Source organism: Lithobates pipiens, unplaced genomic scaffold (assembly GCF_037356315.1).
Source record: "Lithobates pipiens isolate NorthernLeopardFrog02 unplaced genomic scaffold, aLitPip1_a1.2 Scaffold_18, whole genome shotgun sequence".
Taxonomy (NCBI): Eukaryota; Metazoa; Chordata; class Amphibia; order Anura; family Ranidae; genus Lithobates; species Lithobates pipiens.
Window position 1 is genome coordinate 387338730 of NW_027507758.1, and position 19767 is coordinate 387358496.

General features: G+C 43.6%; 1 protein-coding gene across 1 annotated transcript in view; it reads left to right on the plus strand.

Annotated features, from left to right (window-relative positions):
* The window catches only part of LOC143988332 (elongin-A-like), a 155411-nt gene that overhangs the window by 108715 nt on the left and 26929 nt on the right, over positions 1-19767 (plus strand). The window contains exon 9 of the mRNA XM_077487810.1: positions 10060-10183. Coding sequence (XP_077343936.1) covers positions 10060-10183 — 124 coding nt within the window. The remainder of the gene's footprint in view (positions 1-10059; positions 10184-19767) is intronic.

Here is a 19767-nt window from a genome sequence, read left to right on the forward strand (position 1 = left end):
GTGCAAAACAAGTAAAGTTGCCAGGGTATGCCATGACAGCTGGGGGTATCTGAGGTCTCTGAACCTGGGGAAACAACAAACTTAACGTGTGACAGGAAGTGTTTGGTGTCAGGTTTGTATGTTTTTTGATGCAGCTTTAGCATACACCCTAAGCCATCTGGATGTGTATTATTATTTAAGGGAAAGGGCACTTTAGCTAGCTGGGGTCTGGCCCCTGCACAGACCAAGCAGTTCTCTTTTTAAGGGTATTAGCAGTATATATCAACCATTCAAGCCATTCATTCTTATCCTGGTATCCTGTTTCTAATAATATAGTTTCTTCCACTGTGAGATTGGTGAATCTCACTGTGGGTCCTAATACCTCTACTGTAAGTTGGTCCTCATTAGCTAATTCTTTCTTCTTGTTTGTCTCATTCTTGGGTTTGACTTCAAGGAAGAATTTTCCCAAAAGGTCAGTTCCTGATATCCAAGCTCCTATACGGTATAACCTCTGATCTTCTAGTTTGGGGTCCTTCAGGGAAATCAATAATATATTGCAATTCGGAAAAATCGATTACTGCTGTGCTTCCGTTGTACAAACTTACCTATATGAATAGGAATTGCCCCCAGAAATTCAGCAAGGTCTGGGGGTCGTGGATGGCCTAATGGGTGGGGCTCACGGGGGGGTGGTGGGATCCCTGGATACTTTTTATACCTCCTATGCTTTCTCCAGTCTTACTTAATTGTTGGTGGTGGAATAATGGATGTCGGTGGGTGGCGTGGATTAGCCACGCCGGCACTAGCAATATGACTTGTCACCTGTTGAAATGTTACACGATTTCATGTACTGCTTGCCTTATGTATACTTATTATGTTTTGGATTTGGTCCATGTTGGTCTACCTACTGTACAGTGTCTTAATTGATTGCAATAAAGGAACATTCTGGTTTGTAATAATATATTGCAATTCTTTGGTTCTGTACAGGGAGAGTGGGCTGCTTTAGTTATGATTAATCTATTCTTTAAATCTCCTGCTGCTGGGATCTCATATCCCCAATCCTGGGCTGCAGTTGTCCACATGACTGAATCCCAAGTAGTACACCCGGTAGTTCCAGTCAAGTAGCACACGTATTTGTCTGCCCAAGTCAGCTTACCCGCTACCTTATCTCCACAATCTGTCATCTGGCAGAAATCCACCTGTATAGTACTGGTGGTTACCTCATCAAAGGTGAGGTTCAATGCTCTTCCTGTCTCTTCCCAATTGATTGGTTCCACTATCCTCCCGTGTCTCCTACCTCCCCGTATAGAGGCCTCACCTAGAGTCACCAATGCTGCCACCAGGAACAAAATCCCTACCATCCTATCTGAAGTGAGGGGGGCCTAAATAGGGCCTTTTCTTCACCAAGGTTGAGACAAGCAGACCTTTTATCTGCCTCCATTTTGTAGTTGGACTTTTCCCCTCCTTCAGTCTTTCTGTCCCTACTCTGCCTATGTTTACCTTTTTACAGTGGGATTGGTGAATCCAGGTAGACCTTTCAGCAATTCTTACTGCGGTGGGAGTAGTAAGGAGTACTTGATATGGAACATCCCACTTAGGGGAGTGCCAGTGCTTCTTTTTGATCACCTTGATGAGGACCCAGTCTCCGATTTGTACTTTATCTTCTCCTATGGGCTCTCCTTCTGGAATGGAACACACTTGGTTAATTTGTTTCTGTTTTAATAACCTTGACATGTATTCTGCTAAGGTTCTCTCCACTTCCTCTATGTGGGTTTCATTTGGTAATAAAGGTATTTAATAAGGTCTACCATACATCATTTCAAATGGACTCAGCCCCTCCTTAGTGGGGGTGATGTGGATGCTTAAAATAGCTAGTGGGAGACAGTACATCCAATTTTTCCCTGTCTCTGCCATAGCATTTTTTAGCTTGCTCTTTAATATCCCATTATGTCTTTCTACGAGCCCTGCTGACTGAGGGTGATATGCACAGTGATTCTTTACTTCTATACCCATCACTTCTGTCAAGTGTCTTATGGTCTGATTTACAAAATGTGGACCATTATCACTATAAATCTTCTTTGGTATCCCAAATCGTGGAATGATATCTTTTAGTAAGGCTTTGGCTACTGTTAAGGTATCAGCACTTCCTGTGGGGAATATCTCTACCCATTTGGTCAATGCATCAATGATTACCTAACAATATTTCTTCCTTTCACATTTGTCTAATTCAATAAAATCCATGCAAATGTGTTGGAATGGATATTGAGGTGTGGGGAACTTCCCTTTCTGTGGTCTTATGCCTCTCTGAGCATTGTCTTGCACATATAATGCATTGAGAACAAAACGTTTTTTAGTAGTTTGTAAAGCCATAGGCTGCTACCACTTTATTTAGTATCTCACTCATCCCCCTGTTTGACACATGTGTTACTCCATGGGTCAAGAATGCTGCATGCTTAAATAAAGTCTTTGGCGGGACTGGTTTGTTCTCTGGAGAGATATATATGTCCTCCTGGAGGGTGCATCCTTTTGTGCCCCAAAGTTGTTTTTCAGATGGGGGTGCACAACTTTGCATATCCTTCAAAATTGTGTGATCTAATTGTATATCTTCCTGTTGTACTAAGATTTGTGTAGATTGATTAGCTGCTTGTTTAGCAGCTTTGTCTGCTTTTTTTATTCCCCCCACATATTGGATCTTTGCCTTTTGTATGGGCCTGACATTTACATATTGCCAGCTCCATTGGAAGCTGGATAGCATCGAGTAATCCTAAAATGAAATCAGTATGTGAAATGGGTTTGCCCCCAGAAGTGACCATTCCCCTGTTTTTTCCATTGCTGGGCAAATACATGTACTGTAGAAAATGCGTACTGGCTGTCTGTGTAGATGGTGGCCTTTTTCCCTTCAGCTAGGGTACATGCTCTTGTAAGAGCGATTAATTCTGCTACTTGTGCTGAGTAATGACTAGCTAACATGTGGGGTGTCTTTAAAGTCAATCCTAGGTAATACCTTCTCAGCAATAGCGGCTGTACAATCATGTTTTTCACCGTCTGTTGGTATTGGCAGAAGTGTGGATGGGTTTAAAGTAGTGCACCTTTGGATGGTTATATGCGGTTGTCTCAAAAGCACAGTCATACAGGATAAGTGTCTTGCTGGGCTAAGTTGTGAAATTTTCTGTTGTAGTAATATTACTGATACAGCATGTGGGACCTTTAATATGAGCAGGTGATACAGTACAATGGAGGCTGAAGCCTTAATCGCTTCTGCTGCTGCGACCACTGCCTGCACACATGGGGAAGTGCTCTTGTCACATTATCAAGTTTAGTGGAGTAATATGCGATTGGTCTTTGTTTACCCCCATGTGTCTGTGTCAGTACTGATGTCATGTGTCCATCTCTTGAATCTACAGTTTGCTCAAACAGTTTCACATAGTTGGGTAGTCCCAGCACTGAGGTGCTTGTTAATGTTCTTTTTAATTCAGTAAAAGCTCTCACTTTCTTCATTCCACTGTATGTCATCCTTCTCTGTTCCCTTCATTCCTACCTCTTCCTCTATACCTGCCCCTTCCTCTCCCCCTGTTGCCGCCCCGACCTCTCCCTCTGTTCTTGGGCGCGGCTTCAACAGTATATTCCTCCCCATCATCCTCATTATTGCCACCTTGCAAGAAAACTTTCACTTTCACATTCTTATTTCCTTTCTCCTTAAGCTACCTTTCATTATGTTTTCCCCATTGTAATGTGTCTAACACTCCAGCCGTTCTATATGTGACCATACTTTTTGTGATATACTCTTTGTGCTCTGGTTTTAATCCATTAACAAAAGTAATCTTCAGCTGTTGCTGATATGCACTATTAACGTCCTCTGATTCCGGTAACCCGGAGTATGATTTGAAAATTTCCCTTAATCTATTTAAATAATCGTTAACGTTTTCCTTATCCTCTTGTGCAGTCATATTGATCTTTTGCCAATCTGTGCGCTGGATGAATCTATTAGTTAGTTATTTGTTGGAGAAGATTATTTACTCTCGCATTTTAAATCTGCGTGATTTGGAGCAAGAGGGAGTCCCCTATTCCCTTGGTGGTCCACTGCACATGGTTCCCAGTCTCCTTTTACTGACGCCCAATCGGGCCCCAATACTCGTCTGATTGCCCGCTCTACCTCCACCCCATTTAATTTATAGCCATCTCATAGCCCTTGAATATTTTCAACAAATTCTGCTGGACCTAATTTGGGGTGCTTAATATGTTTGGTGGCTTTTTGCACATTACTTTCAGTCCAGGGCCGATATACGGTCATAGTAAGAGGCTGTACTTGTTCATTTATGTTTTGACCTGCCATTGGATTAGGGACCTCAATCAGAGGGCACATATTCTCCTCCTCGTCCTCCCCAGGGTATCTTGTGGGAGCTCTTCGATTTCGGGCTGTTTCCCCCGCTGTGCCCACCCCTTAGCAATGGCTTCCATTAATGTCTCTATCATGGATCTGTTTAACCTAGGGCAGTCATGGGCTGCTTGTGCAATAGGGGAGACGCCCAAGCCTTCCTGTGGGGGCTGGTTGGGTCCCTTCTTGGGGGGTGGAGGCTTGAAGGGGAAGAGGGTGTGACTGCAGGATGAAGGGGTTCATTCCAGCCCCCTGCGGCAGGGTGGGATATGTTGGCTGTGGAGGGGGCGGGGCATGATAGGGCGGTGGTTGCTGCATTATACACATAGTATCATCTTCTCCATCAACCAAAGGCAACTGCATTTGGGATTTATTCCTTTGGTTTGATTTAGCTTTACTTTCTGCTCTACTCTGCGCTTGTTGCAACCATTCCTCTGCTACTTGAAGTCCATATCGCTTCTGATCCTTTGGTCCAAACATTTTAATTTTATCTACTAAAGCTTGACAACCCCTCACTGTTAGTATCTCATTAAACCCACAGTCCTTTTCCCACTTATGGCAATATTTAACATTCTTTGGACTTTTACCATGCATACATTTCTTATCACCTTCTAATGGTACATTTGGTACACAGCAACAACACAAACAAGCACAAGAAATACCTTTGCAGAGTCTATTCCCCATGTCTGTCTCTCCTTTTTTTTTTTTTTTTTTTTTTGAGTCCAGTGTTGTTTTTTTTGTTTGTTTTGTTTTCTTTTGATTTTTTTATTCACAAATCTGCAGGGACACAGAAATATCTCTATCTCTCTCTCTCTATCTCTCTCTCTCTCTCTCTCTCTCTATATATATATATATATATATATATATATATATATATATATATATATATATAATCTGCCTTGGCAAACAAATTCCCTACCATTAGCATTTAAGCGGGCCTTTTTATCAATTTGTAAACCGCCAGATTAGCAACCCTTGGATCATGAACAATAAGAATACAAGAAAAGCAAAAATATCAAGACACTCCACACTCAGAGAATCCAAAAAAAATCGCTGCAGTAAGGTTAAACATGAGGAAGAAAGACCAAGAGAGTTAGTCTCATGTGTTAACAAATGCAGCAAAAGGAACAGTGCTAGAAATATTACTCGAGAGAGAAAAAGAGAAATAAGATTTGATCTATGGGGGGAAGTGTTGCTGAGAAAGTTACTCGCACATTCACTTCCTCTTTTGTCCCAACCATCAAAAACCTGAAATGGCCACCGTGACTCTCTGTAATCTATCCAGAATACTTGTAGTCACTATTCACAACAATTATCGATCATCTTCCGGTACCTTATATTTTTTGTAATCTGTCTCGGACAGCAGGCTACGTCTATTTACCATAGACAACGTCCCCAAGTGCCTCTGTCTTCGGCCACTGTGTCACCTAGCCACAGTGCCGGCATACTCAATAAATAAAAAAATAAAAAAATCACCTTGAGTAGAAGAGAAAAGAAAAGATCTGTCTTACCTTTCACAGACGGAGGACTGGATCAAATAAGTCCAGTAGCAGAGCTTAGGTGTGGTTCCAGAACCGACCAGCCTCTTTTTACCACCTAACTTGAGTGGGAGGACCTAGGTCTCGGCGAGAGGGAGTCTGATACTCACCGATATTTTGGACGGAACCGTTCGATCCACCACCTAATCCTTGCTTCCGGCTCGAAAGGACCATGATGTCAGTAAAATTCCATTCCTCTTACTGATCAGTCAGCTCCGGTCATTTTGATTAGAAGACAGATTTATTACAGATGTACCAGTACAAACGGATGAGGGACCCTTCTAGCAGGAGGTCCACAGCAAAGTCATACCAGGAAATATCTACACAGTCATTTTATAGTAGTATTTGGCAACCTGCCATTGGCTAAGGCACACTGGTGACTCATGGTGCATTGCCAGCCTTATTGCCAAAGCCAAAGTGCCTTTTACAAGCTTTTAGTAATATTTGGTAATATCTGCTAGTTTCTCAAGTATTGTCTCAGGCCTTGGTCAGGCTCTTTAGCTACACAAAGTACATATAAGGAACAAGGCAAACATCGATATCACCTGTAATTCTTTGCATATTTCTTATCACTGGTATTCATCCAAAAAAAAACATAAAATACTCTTAATCGGAATTTAGTTTTTATTTAAAATGTGTCCCTGCTGATTAAACATTGTACGGTAATCGCTATGCCCATTCGAGTCATCGTAATTTACATGCATATTTAGTTGGTGACAAGGGAACAGCTGAATTGTAATTACTCCTAGGTTTTAATAGTTGAGGGACAGGTGTGCTTATTTTTCATACACAGGCAAATATAGAAATAAATGTTGTTGCTGCTATTCCATTCTAAAATGTTTAAAGTATGGGAGCGAACACTTTTAGCTAACTGTTGAAGGTGCAGGATAAGTGCCAGGAGACCTAAAGTCCAGCAAAGGACCCAAAATGTGCACAGGTGACTGGTGATTGTTAATAAGACGGGAAGAAAGTTGATTTCTACCCAATAGGAACCCAGCACAGTTGCTAATCTTTCTCCACTGACTCCTCTCCAACAGATTCCTGTGATTTAACAATTGCCCATTTCCATATTTCAGGTAATGACATCAGCCAACATCCCTACCTCTTTGTTTTACATTCAGCTGTCAGCTAGGAATCTGCTCAATAGCTGAATGGGGCTAGGAATGAGTCACTGATTGCTAGGACTCAAACAGCCACCGACTTCATAGTAGCTCTGTGTGGGTGGCTCAGTTGGTGCCCAGGATGGAAGAATGGCACACAGAGGCAAAAGTAAAGCTGCAATTATTATTTGATCAGATGAAGTTAACGGGGAGAAAAGCAGTAAGGTACTTGGCTTAAAGAATAAGTTCACCTTTGGGAAATTGTTACATGTTCCACCTGTTTTTTGGGTGGAACATGTAACATGTGCCCACTGCCACTCATTCTCCTTGTCGCAGCAGTGCTGGGATAAGTTTCCCGTACTGTCACTTTTTTTAAAACGGCACAGCTGTGCTGGGCTCTGCCCAGATAGCAATGTCATTCATACACCGAGCTCTGTGTATGAATGAACTACAAGTACTGACATCCTTTGCAGCTGTCGGCTTGTAGTTTGCCATAAACTACCACGGCACTGTGGTAGTGCATTGATTCTTCCTGTCAGAATGTATCGGCTTCCTCGTAGCAGATACACTGACAGGTCTGCAGTAGACCATGCATGGCATAAGTGATCTGTTGATCGCTGATGCAATTCACCTGCAAAAAAAGTGATTTATTATATCTTTTTTTCTCAAAGTTAACTTCTCCTTTTAATAGTCCAAACACTATGGGTAACAGTGTCTCAGTGACACAGTCAACACAGGTGCAGTAGGTTCTCAGCACTGTTAACGGCACATTGGGGTAGCTCCAGCACTAAGGATCTCACTCTGAGGCTGGGTTCACACTATGTGTAGCCGCAGGGCACAGCAGAGAGTTTGTTGCATCCCCATTCACTGTTTTCAGCTCTGAATTTTTGACTGAGTTCGGGCCTGAAACAGAGCCAAAGACACACAGGACACTTTTATGCTTTGCGCTCTGCGCCTTCCCTGGAGTTGTATGAACTGGCTCCATTGAGAGACGGTCACAGTCTCCTGTTATGCAAATTGGATGCAAGAAAATCTGCATCCAATTTGCATTAGTGTGAACCCAGCCTTAAAGCTTATGTTACCAGACCAGCATGTGAGCAGCATGAGGGGTGGCTGTTAGGCAGACTAACAGTGTAGTGGCACTTGGAAGAACTAGTACAAAATCTTTATCACTATACCGGAGTCCAAGGAATAGTGAAGCTAAGAGCGGTGTCCCTAGTCTCTCTGCTTATCAGGAACCTCTCCCAAAGACTAGATAAGCTGTCCTTATCCAGTGTGGATCCTGTCCCTAGTCTATTCCAGTGGCGGCTGGTGACGTTTTTTTAAGATGGGGGGGGGGGGGTGTGCCAGACCCAGCTCTTTTTGACCACTCCCCCTTCTCATAAGCCCCACCTCTTATAGAATCCACCCACTCCGTCCCCTGTAGTACATCATATACCAGGCTCTACATTATACACAGGGCTCTGTACATTATACACCAGGTTCTACAGGGCCTTTCAAAAGTATTCACCCCCCTTACCATTTTTCGTGTCTTGTTGCCTCACAACCTGGAATTGAAATGGATTGTTTGAGGATTTGCATCATTTAATTTACAGAACATGCCCACAACTTTGAAGATTTTTTTTTTATAATTTTTTTTATTGTGAAGCAAACCACAAATAGGACAAAATAACAGAAAAAGGCAGTGTGCATAACTATTCACCCCCTCCTAAAGTCAATACTTTGTAGAGTGGTAACTTCAGATCCTATATCTGAGACAAGCAGGTAGATTAACAAAAACGTGAAGCACTCAGAATCTGGTGAAGCTGAGCATGATAGCCAATTGGCTTCTAGCTTCAGCTTGTTCAATTAAGCTTTGGCAATAAAACCTGAAAGCCGATTGGTTTCTGAGTGAGAGTTGCACCATATTTTGCACTCCCTAGTTTTAGTAAAAAACTCTGTAAAAGGTTCCCCCTTTCGAGAACTGGGCTAATTCCTGCTTAACGGTAGTCCTCTTGATGCACGAGTCAATTCTGTGTCAACGCCCATATGGCTGTTTGCAGAGCCAAAAGAGGGTAAAGAGCCAAGGTCTCCTCTCTAAAATATAAATATATATATATATATATATATAGTGGCCTCTGCAACCTCTTGTTCCTGGGCCACTGCCTCCACTATCACATCATTGAATGTAAGTGAAGGTTGAGACCGCACCCGTTCTGTAAGGTCCAACACACAGGCCACACTCACCGTGCCTATAAGCTATTTCCAAAACTTGTCCAGAGTGCCTACATCAGCACACCCCTGAATATCTTCTTTCTTATTTCCTCCTCCTCCTCCTCCTCCTTCTCTTTTTTTTCTTTTCAATTTATGCATTGACTACTGCAAAGCGGGTGAAATGCTAGCCCTCTTGCTGTATGCAAATTAAGGATCTGCTTCTCCTCTTCATCAGAGTAACATTCTTCCCAGAGAGATCTTCCACCCGTGTAACTATTTGTTACCAGTTAGGCTGTTACTCCTCTGGCAGAGGAGGGTAAACTGCACTTGCCCACATGTGGAGGAAGCTTTAACATTTAATGCTTCACAACACATACATGGCCCACTCTGATGACTGGCATCTCTCTGTACACCAACTCCAAAGATAGTCTTAATCACCCCCAGTTTCCAAATTGGAGTAGTTGTAATTATTTTGAACTTATTGCAGCCATAGCAACAGATTAAGAAAGAAAAAAAAGGGGGGGATACGAGAACTACCTGTCACACTGCCAGAAAAGTGTTGGGAATGCTTTTATTAACACCCCCCAGTCTTTCATTTGACAAACTAGGAAACCAAAAAGTTATTTATATTTAAGTCAAAGCTAGAACATTTCACATAATATATCAGGGTACCTTTTTAGATGGAAGGCAGCTGCCATTAGCACATTGATAAATAAAGGGAGCATTACCAATAAACACTGTGCGAAATGATATATACGGTAGGTGGTCTTTAAGTTAATAAAGCAAATGCTAAAGGCAAGAATAAGGATCAAAAAGTAATCAATTTTTTTATTAGCGTAAATTAGGTGACTGATTTTATTTATTTTTTCCTTTTAAGGTCGGCAAGTAAAACTCGCTTACATTCATGGAGAAGCCAAACCTCCCAGATACATTCGTCGCAAGCAGGAGATTAATGGAACGGCTGGACCTATTGTACAGCCTCATCCCATAGAGAAACTCAAGTATGTCGTTGTGTGCATGTGTTTTTTTTTTTTTTTTTTTTTTTTTATTTATGTCTTTTGTGTATATAAAAACGCACATGCACACCTCACCACCACAACGGAACTATAAAGCAAGCAGCTGGCAATAACACAAAATAATGTGTGTATAAACTCTAAATAACAAAAACTGACGCGCTAAGTGAACAACAATAAATATGTAAATTTGATTAGTCCTTTAGGGTGTTCAAATGAATAATGTGAAGAAAACAATCCTTTGTAAATAGTGTCTCAAAAGATGACCCAAAGTGCACTTTCCACCGTGATAAGAATAGGAGCCTAGCAAAGCGTGGGTTCAATGCAGCATGAGAGCTCTATCTAACGGATACGTGTAGAATAATAATGACCTCAAACGCACCGGGTTTTTTCATCTCTCTCTTTCATGATTAAAATGTAAACGAGGAAAGTTGGTCACATAGTATAAAAACCAAGTGGTTTATTTGAAATCGTACAATGTAACAAGTCCAACAACAGAGTAGAAAATCCTGGATAAAAATCAATCTGCAGATCACAAGGTATATTGGTGTGGTGTGGCTAGGCACACCACACCACACCACACCCTACTAGTTTCATCATAACTGACGGCATCATTGGTGTAGCGTTCATGTCTACACCCATGCTATTTGTCAAGTCCAAGGCGGGGAAGAGCGCAACTGATCAAAGTGCACTAATCGCCTAATTAACATAACCACCATGGGATTAAAATGAGTGATTCAACCCAATTGTAATTGGATTGGTCATGAAACAAGGGGAGAGTCGCTCAATAAAATAGCCACACCTCAGTATTAAAATTAGTTTGGCCTCAGCTATAAATGCCAGATCAAGCCTTGTTCAGGGCTCAAAAAATTAACCAAGCCACTCTCAGCTCAGCAAGGTTGCAATGTAAATTAAAAACCAAACCTTGACCTGAGAGTCAGGAAATTACGCAATCTCATAGACTAAATGGAGATCAAGCAAAAATAAAATAAAAACCAAACCTTGACCTGAAAGGCAGGAAGTGATGCGATCTCCATTGACTAGACAGAGATCAAGCACAGTCACCCCAGAACTGACATAACTGAATGTTGCACCCAAAAGATAAAAAATCTATATAAAAAAATAGTCGTGGATAACAAAAAAGGGGAAAGTAGAAAAATAGACTCAATATGACTGTTGCAGTATAGTTACCGTGGGCAATGTAAAGATAAATTGTATATAATTAAAAATAAGCTAATCATTATCTAGGTAAACATCGCTTCCCTCTTTTCAGCTAGAACCACCACATTAAATTTTAAACAATATAGCAGTCAGGCCTACAAAAAAAGCATACAATTATGAAAATAACCACCAATGGGGACATCACAATTTTTTTATGAAAGCATTGATGCCCCAATCAATGTTAATGCCAAAAGGAGCATAAGATTTTAGTTCATAAATCCACCTAGCCTCCATTTTAGAAACACTTTTAATAGATGCACCTCTCCAAGGTGGCATATAATTATCAATTGCCACAAAGGAGGTACCAGTGGGATCTCTATTGTGACACTGCACAAAATGTTTAGGAACTGCGTGCTCTACTTTTTTTTTTTTTTTTTTTTTTTTTTTTTTTTATATTATTGATATGCTCATTGGCATGCACAGAGAAAGTCCCAATGGCTCGACCCACATATTGCTTACCACATGGACATGTGATGTGATGGACAATATTCTTTGTAGTGCGTGTAATAAAATGTTTGTTCAGATAGATTTTACCTGTAACACTTGGAGAGAGAGAGACCATGTTTTGCCTCTCCCACTAATGTTAATTTTATGTACTGCACATTTTTTGCATGGGTAGAAGCCTACCAGTTGTTGGAAGAAAGTGATACGTTTTGGTGGGTCCAATACATTTGGTGCTATGCTGATCTGTAGGGAAGGCAACTCCCTAAAAATAACCCCCGGTCCTCTTCCCGCCTTGGACTTGGCAATTAGGGTGGGTGTCGACATGGACCCCTGATGACATCAGTTTATGATGAAACTAGTAGGATGGAGTCCATGCCTAGTCATACCATGCTATTCTACCTTGTGATTTGCAGATTGCTTTTCATCCAGGATTTTTTACTCTATTGTTGAACTTGTTAGGGTATGATTTCAAATAAACCACTCGGTTTTTATATTAATGTGGCGAACTTTCCTTTTTTACATTTTAATCACGAATGAGTGAGAGATGGAATAACCGGCGGGGTTGATGTCATTATCACTCTGCACGTAGTCGTCGGATAGATCCCTCATGTTGCATTGAACCCACGCTTTGCTATGCTTTTTATGACATGTACCTGGTAAGGATACACCTTCTTATCATGGTGGAAGGTGCACTTTAGATCATCCGCTTTCTATCTTTTTGAGACACTATTTACAAAGGATTGTTTTCTTCACATTATTCATTTAAACACTTTAATGGACTGATTGTCAGTCCTTCTCTGAGCTGGCCGCTCAGCTGTCGGCTAATTGCCAGCTCCTATCTCTCCATGGTTATTCAGCTGTTGATATCCTATATGTCAGTCCAGCCTACTTAAGCCATCTAGCCCAGAGGATCTCTGCCTTCCCCTTAGTCAACATCACAGAGATGCTCTCCTGCATTCCCGTTTAAAGACTTGCTTGGCTGACATCCCTTCTGGCTCCAGATCCTACTTGCTGTTTTATTACGCTCATCTCCGACTCCCTGATGTTTGGCTTGTCTGACTATCCATTCCGGTTCCTGAACTCTGGCTAAGTTTTAACTATATTTGTTCAATTTACATTGATTATTAAACAAGTGTGATTTAACTGTACTTTTGTCTCGGTCTGATTTCATGGTTTCTGACACTGATCACATTTACATATTTATTTATTGTTGTTCACTTGGCACAGCAGTTTTTGTTTATAGCGATATGGCCACCTACAAAGGTTAGACTACACATTTTAGCAGGATAGATGGTACATCAAAACATTAGAGCACTGGAGCCTAACGCGATACCAGGCTCATAAGATCAAGCCAGGGTGACCAAATTGTATCAAACCTTTTTTATTGAATTTCTGAGGAAAATTTGTTATAATATTTTTAATAAGGAATGCACTTAAGCTCAAATATCTAGTCAAACAGGGTTGGAGGATGCAGGGAAGTGCACTTAAAGGGGTTATAAAGGTTAGTTTTTTATTTTCTAAATGGGTTCCTTTAAGCTAGTGCATTGTTGGTTCACTTACCTTTTTCCTTCGATTTCCCTTCTAAAATGTTTTTTTTTCTTTATTTTCTTTGTCTGAATTTCTCACTTCCTGTTCCTCCTCAGTAAGCTGTTCTGGCTGACTAAACACCACTCGGATGATGGTGTGACGTTTACTGAGGAGAAACAGGAAGTGCGAAATTCAGACAAAGAAAAAAACATTTAGAAGGGAAATCGAAGGAAAAGGTAAGTGACCCAACAATGCACTAGCTTATTTAAAAAATGAAAAAGTAAGCTTTACAACCCCTTTTTAAGGGTGATTTTTTTGTCTACAGGCTACAAAGAGAACATACGAATTGGCTCCTTTCCTGTTTTAAAAAATCTTTGGCAACAAAGCCCTGCTCTGTATCCCATGTCCCCAGCACTCTGGACTCTGACACATTTCCTAGGTACCTCTGTGTCCTGTGTCCTCTCTAAAGCTCTCTTGGGGGAATTTATGTAATGTCTTAGATTCCCTTTTAGAATTCCATTGGCTTGCTTAGGAGGTTCTAACAGGTCATCCTTAAGGGGGCCAGCCTCACAGCTTACAAACCATTAATGTGGAATTTTCACTGTTCGGTGCAGTTATTAATATACTTCAGGCCAGAAGCCAGTTTACACTGTAGCCCCACGCACTTACTGAAGGATCAGGTTATCTCTTCAGCCGGTGACTAGGTCTGTTCCTACCTTCCCCTGGAATGGACTTTGATCATTTTGAGCAAATAACCGCTGAGCGTGTCCTTGCATGATCCCTGTAACACAGTAGACCCCAGGATGGAGACCAAGCCACTGGGTGGGGAACATGTATGCCTGTTCCCTTACCCTCAGGGCTCCTATCACCCACCACCGTTACCTGCTACCATTGCTAGCTCGCCGCAACTCATTCTCTACACCTTCACTCCGTAAACCATAAAGCTGATGTTCACTCAAATACATTTAGGCTGGCCATACATTATACAATTTTCTTATTCAATTTTATTTAGATTTAATGTCAAATATGTAGTAAAGAGAAAGCATTAAAGTATAACTTTTTTATTTTAGTTTTGCATACAGTGGAGCGGAATTAGAACACTTGTCAGTTCTTATTGCTGTCTGTGTCCCCGTTAAGGAGATTCACCCTCTCTAGTTGTCCTGTTTACTATTATCATTGAAAGTGAAAGTTAAAGAAAATCCCAAATGTTGGGTTGTCCCCAGAAAAGTAATGGAGGGGAAATATTCGAATGGGGCACTAGTTCTGGTGACCTGGAGGTCGCCAAAGAATTCCCTTAATTTGCAGGGATTTCCTCGCACTTCCTGTTTTGAAATCTCTGCAATGGGGCACAGTGGGGATGGTGGGAAAAAAAAATCTAACCAGTTATAACCCTCTCTTAGTCTATCCAAGATGGGGGGGGGAGGACTGAAAATTGTTTTCTACTAACTGTAATTTTTCTTTTCCTGGTGCCTATTCATGGCAGCATACTTATGATGGTAGCCCGCCTACTTCCACCCACAGGACCAGTGCATATCTATAAAAAGTTAACACCCACACAACAACCCATTCCTTGTACATTGCTAGGAGCGAACTGGATTGGTTTGGTGTGCTGTCATAGATAGGCCCCAGGAAAAGAAAATTACGGTAAGTAGGATACAATCAATAACTATCAGGGTGGGAAACTTCAGCAAATTATATTGTGCGATAGTAAGCTATTGGCTTCCTGCCAAAGACAGGTGTAGTGAGGACTACTAAGCCCATCAGTAGTGCTTAAAGAATGCCCCATAATAGAACCAGATTGGCTCCCCTACCTGCCATGTTGGCTGAATATCTGCATGAGGTGCCCACGATGTTCAGATGCTGCTGGAGGAGCGTACAGCAATTACTTCTGGTAGTTGCAGCCTGACCACATAGCTGGACCTTAGAATTTACTTTTAGGAAGTGCACGGCGATTGTGCACTGGAGCATTCTACCATTGATGGTTTCTAAGGAGCTAGTTGTAGCTACTTTGGCTAGCTAATGACTGTTTGCAAGTGTGCCATCATAGATCTGGATGTGTTCTAGGAGCACTTCACCTAAGTCGGACAAAGCAATCTCACTATGGGATAGGCAAACAAATGCCCACAGGCTCTTGATGCCATGACAACAGCAAGGCTGTGAACTTCCTGCAGCTCAAAGAGCTTCCCCAATAATTCTTATGGGAAGCTTGCTTCAGATAAGGGCCGCCTGGTAGAAAAACTATTGAGCACCATCCGCGATACCCTCCCCATCTGAACCAACATTCAAATCCCCAGGACAGGGCCATGGATCGCACCCCATTCTAAAGGACACTCCCCCAAAGCCTGCCCCAAAAATGACAGCGTTGATGGAAAAAGGACAATGAACAGCACCCAAATGCTCCCACAGCAAGTGTGTTAATCCGGTTAAAATCACCCCAAGCCTCTGGAAGAACACAGGGAAAGTTAATGCTAGAAGCCTAGGTGGCAGCATTGCCAATCTGATAAACCATAGTCTGTAGCCAAAAGCTCAGGATGCACTCAGATTAGAGTGCATCTTGTCAGGACAGGATGAAACATGAACCCTAGACCATGGAGTTGGTTGATGGTCTGCTGAGTCGACTTGACATGATGGAGCTGGAAATCACAGCATCAGTACAGGATCCATCTTGATATACAAAAGAGGAAAGTAAAAGGAATGGGCTGTTGTGTGGGTGTTACATTTTTATAGCTATGCACTGGTCCTGTGTTCGGAATTAGGCGGGGCTATTATGATATGTATGCTGACATAGAGGCACCAAGAAAAAGTTTTGTCTATAGTTCTAATTTAAAGTGGAGTTCCATCCATTTAAAAGTCAGCAGCTACAAAAAATGTAAATGTGTAGCTGCTGACTTTTAATAACAGCCACTCGCCTTTCCCGCGGTCCAGCGATGCGGGCGCATGAAGCCTCGCTCCTCTCCCCCTCCTCTCTGCAGTGCCAGTATCCTAACTGGGCGCGCATTGCTCATGCGTGAGCCATGCTGCACGCTGTGAATGGCCGGGCAATCTTCTGGGACCTGTGAATTGTCCCAGAAGATTGCAGGGAGAGGTGAACTTCCTTCCGGTGCCACAGCACCGGGGGGGGGGGAGTGGGAGCTGAGTGCCTGTAAAAACTGAGTACCCGCTCCCCCCCCCCCCCCAAATGTGGCATGTCAGGGGGTCACTAGCACTTAAAGCGGAAGTTCCATTTCTGGGTGGAACTCCACTTTGAGGTAAAAAAAAAAAAACCTTCTGTCTTTAGAACCACTTTAAAGTGGAACTATACTTGCCTTGGATCCAGTGATAAAGCATCCTGGCGCTCCCTGCCGGCTGCTGACTACTTTGGCTTCTGAGTCTCGATCCCTGCCTGCTTTCACTGGCCGGGCAAGGGTGATGTCACTCCCACGCATGTGTGGGAGTGCAGCCAGCTTTGGCATTGCCAAGTTTCTAATCCGATGCATGTGCACATCCCTACAATCATCAGCCAAAACTTTAACAGAACACATTGGCATAAATTAACATAAATGCGCTTAACAAAGGGTAGGCACCTGACTGTCGCACTCAAATTGAGTACCTGTCACTTTGGCAGATTGAAGTACCTGTCACAAACCGCTACATGCAATCAACAATCACACTGGCAGCCACGTGGCTGAGAAGTTTTGTATTTGAGAAGGTGGACCTGATGGGGAACTTGTCCCTCAGTTCTACTTCAAGCTCCATGACTAGTGATGGACGAACTTCCGACGGGACATTTCGCGAACACAGCCGATAGTTCGCGAACCGGAACGTTCGCAGCGGGCCCCATTGACTTCAATGGGAGGCGAACTTTGCAAACCTACAGGTCAAATTTGCAGCCACAAAATAATTAATAGCTGTGCAAACATAGTCCCACCACATGGCCAATGACATAACACATGTATGAGGTGAATCTGGGATCGACAACTACAAGCATTCTTTTTTTTATATGGGAAATTGTTGTGACAATTCAGGACTGTGGAGCGCATGAAGGCAATGGAGGAGAGGGAAGGTCAGGGACCAGGGTAGGCAAAGAGGGTGCAGGAGATGATCACCAGCAGCGTGACATACAGCAATGACACCTGCACCGTGATAGTCATCTGACAGCAGCACCGTGATAGAGAGCACTGACATCGTCAGCGTGACATAAAGCACTAACACCAGCACCGTGATATACAGCACTGACAACAGCACCGTGATATACCGCACTGACACCTGCACCGTAAGCAGCCCCAGGAGGAAGTCAGCATAGCACAGGGATGGTGGGAGCCCCTCATAATGAGCATAGCACAGGGATGGTGGGAGCCCCTCATAATGAGCATAGCACAGGGATGGTGGGAGCCCCTCATAATGAGCATAGCACAGGGATGGTTTGAGCCCCTCATAATAAGCAGCCCCAGGAGGATGTCAGCATAGCACAGGGATGGTGGGAGCCCCTCATAATAAGCAGCCCCAGGAGGATGTCAGCATAGCACAGGGATGGTGGGAGCCTCTCATAAGCAGCCCCAGGAGGATGTCAGCATAGCACAGGGATGGTGGGAGCCCCTCATAATAAGCAGCCCCAGGAGGAAGTCGGCACAGCACAGGGATGGTGGGAGCCCCTCATAATGAGCATAGCACAGGGATGGTGGGAGCCCCTCATAATCAGCCCCAGGAGGATGTCAGCATAGCACAGGGATGGTGGGAGCCCCTCATAATAAGCAGCCCCAGGAGGATGTCAGCATAGCACAGGGATGGTGGGAGCCCCTCATAATAAGCAGCCCCAGGAGGATGTCAGCATAGCACAGGGATGGTGGGAGCCCCTCATAATAAGCAGCCCCAGGAGGATGTCAGCATAGCACAGGGATGGTGGGAGCCCCTCATAATAAGCAGCCCCAGGAGGAAGTCAGCACAGCACAGGGATGGTGGGAGCCCCTCATAATGAGCATAGCACAGGGATGGTGGGAGCCCCTCAAAATATGCACAGCAGAGGTACAGCCCCAGGAGGAAGTCAGCACAGCACAGGGATGGTGGGAGCCCCTCATAATATGCACAGCAGAGGTACAGCCCAAGGAGGACGTCGGCACAGCACAGGGATGGTGGGAGCCCCTCATAATAAGCAGCCCCAGTAGAAATATGACACCGCTCAACTTCTTCAAAGAGGAGGGTACGGGCATATAGTACGGTGTGCTTTTTTTGGACAAGGAAGTGAGCCAAATGAAGAAAGAAGGTCTCTGTGCTCTATTAAAAAAATTGTTTATAGACATATACATGGTCTACTGGTCACATGTGTTGAATTCCTCCGAGATCCATGCCTCATTCATTTTTAGAAATGTGAGGTAGTTAACACTGTCGTGAGCTAGGCGAGTACGCTTATCGGTCACGATCCCCCTTGCTGCGCTGAACGTCGTTTCGGACAGGACACTGGATAAGGGGCAAGCCAACAGTTCGATTGCAAATTGGGCAAGCTCTGGCCAGAGGTCAAGCCTGCCCACCCAGTAGTCCAGGGGTTCATCACTCCTCAGAGCGTCCACATCGGCCGTTAACCCGATGTAGTCGGACACCTGACGGTCTAGGCGTTCCCTGATGCTGGATCCGGATGACACCTGTCGATGGGTCGGATGAAAGAATGACCTCATATCCGAAGTCACCAACACATCTTCAAACCGGCCTCTTCTTGCAGGCGCTGTTGGATTGGTACTCGCAACTCCTTCCTTGGGAGTGGGAATTGCTCCTCTGCCAGCGCACGCAAAAGCAGAATGCAGCATTTCTCGAAGCAAGGCCTGGAAGTGCTCCATTCTGCCAGCCCTCTGTGACGGCGGTAAAATTTCCGCCATTTTGTGTTTGTACCGGGGGTCTAAGTACGTTGCCACCCAGTACTGGTCCTTGACCCTTATGCTTTTTATACGGGGGTCCCTATTAAAACACTGGAGCATCAAGGCCCCCATTTGCACTAAAGTGGAAGTGGTGTGGTGGCCTGGCTCCTGCTCATCATCCAGGATAATGTCGTCCTCTTCATTCTCCTCTCCCCATCCACGCACAACAGGGATCCCAAAAAGGTTTAAAGCATGCTCTTCTTGCTCCTCCTCATCCGCCCCGGCACCATCCTCCTCTGACTCCTCTTCAGACTCCTGTTGTTGACTTGTCTGAGTAGCCCCCCCTGGGAATTCATCCAGCATTGCGACTTCATCTTCCCGCTCCTGCTCCTCCACAGCTTGATCAATGACACGACGCAATGCACGCTCCATAAAGGCATACGGTACCATGTCACTGATGGAGCCATGGCTGCGACTGACCAGTTTGGTGATCTCCTCAAATGGGTGCAGAAGTCTGCATGTGTCGCGCATGAACAGCCACTGGCGCGGTGAAAA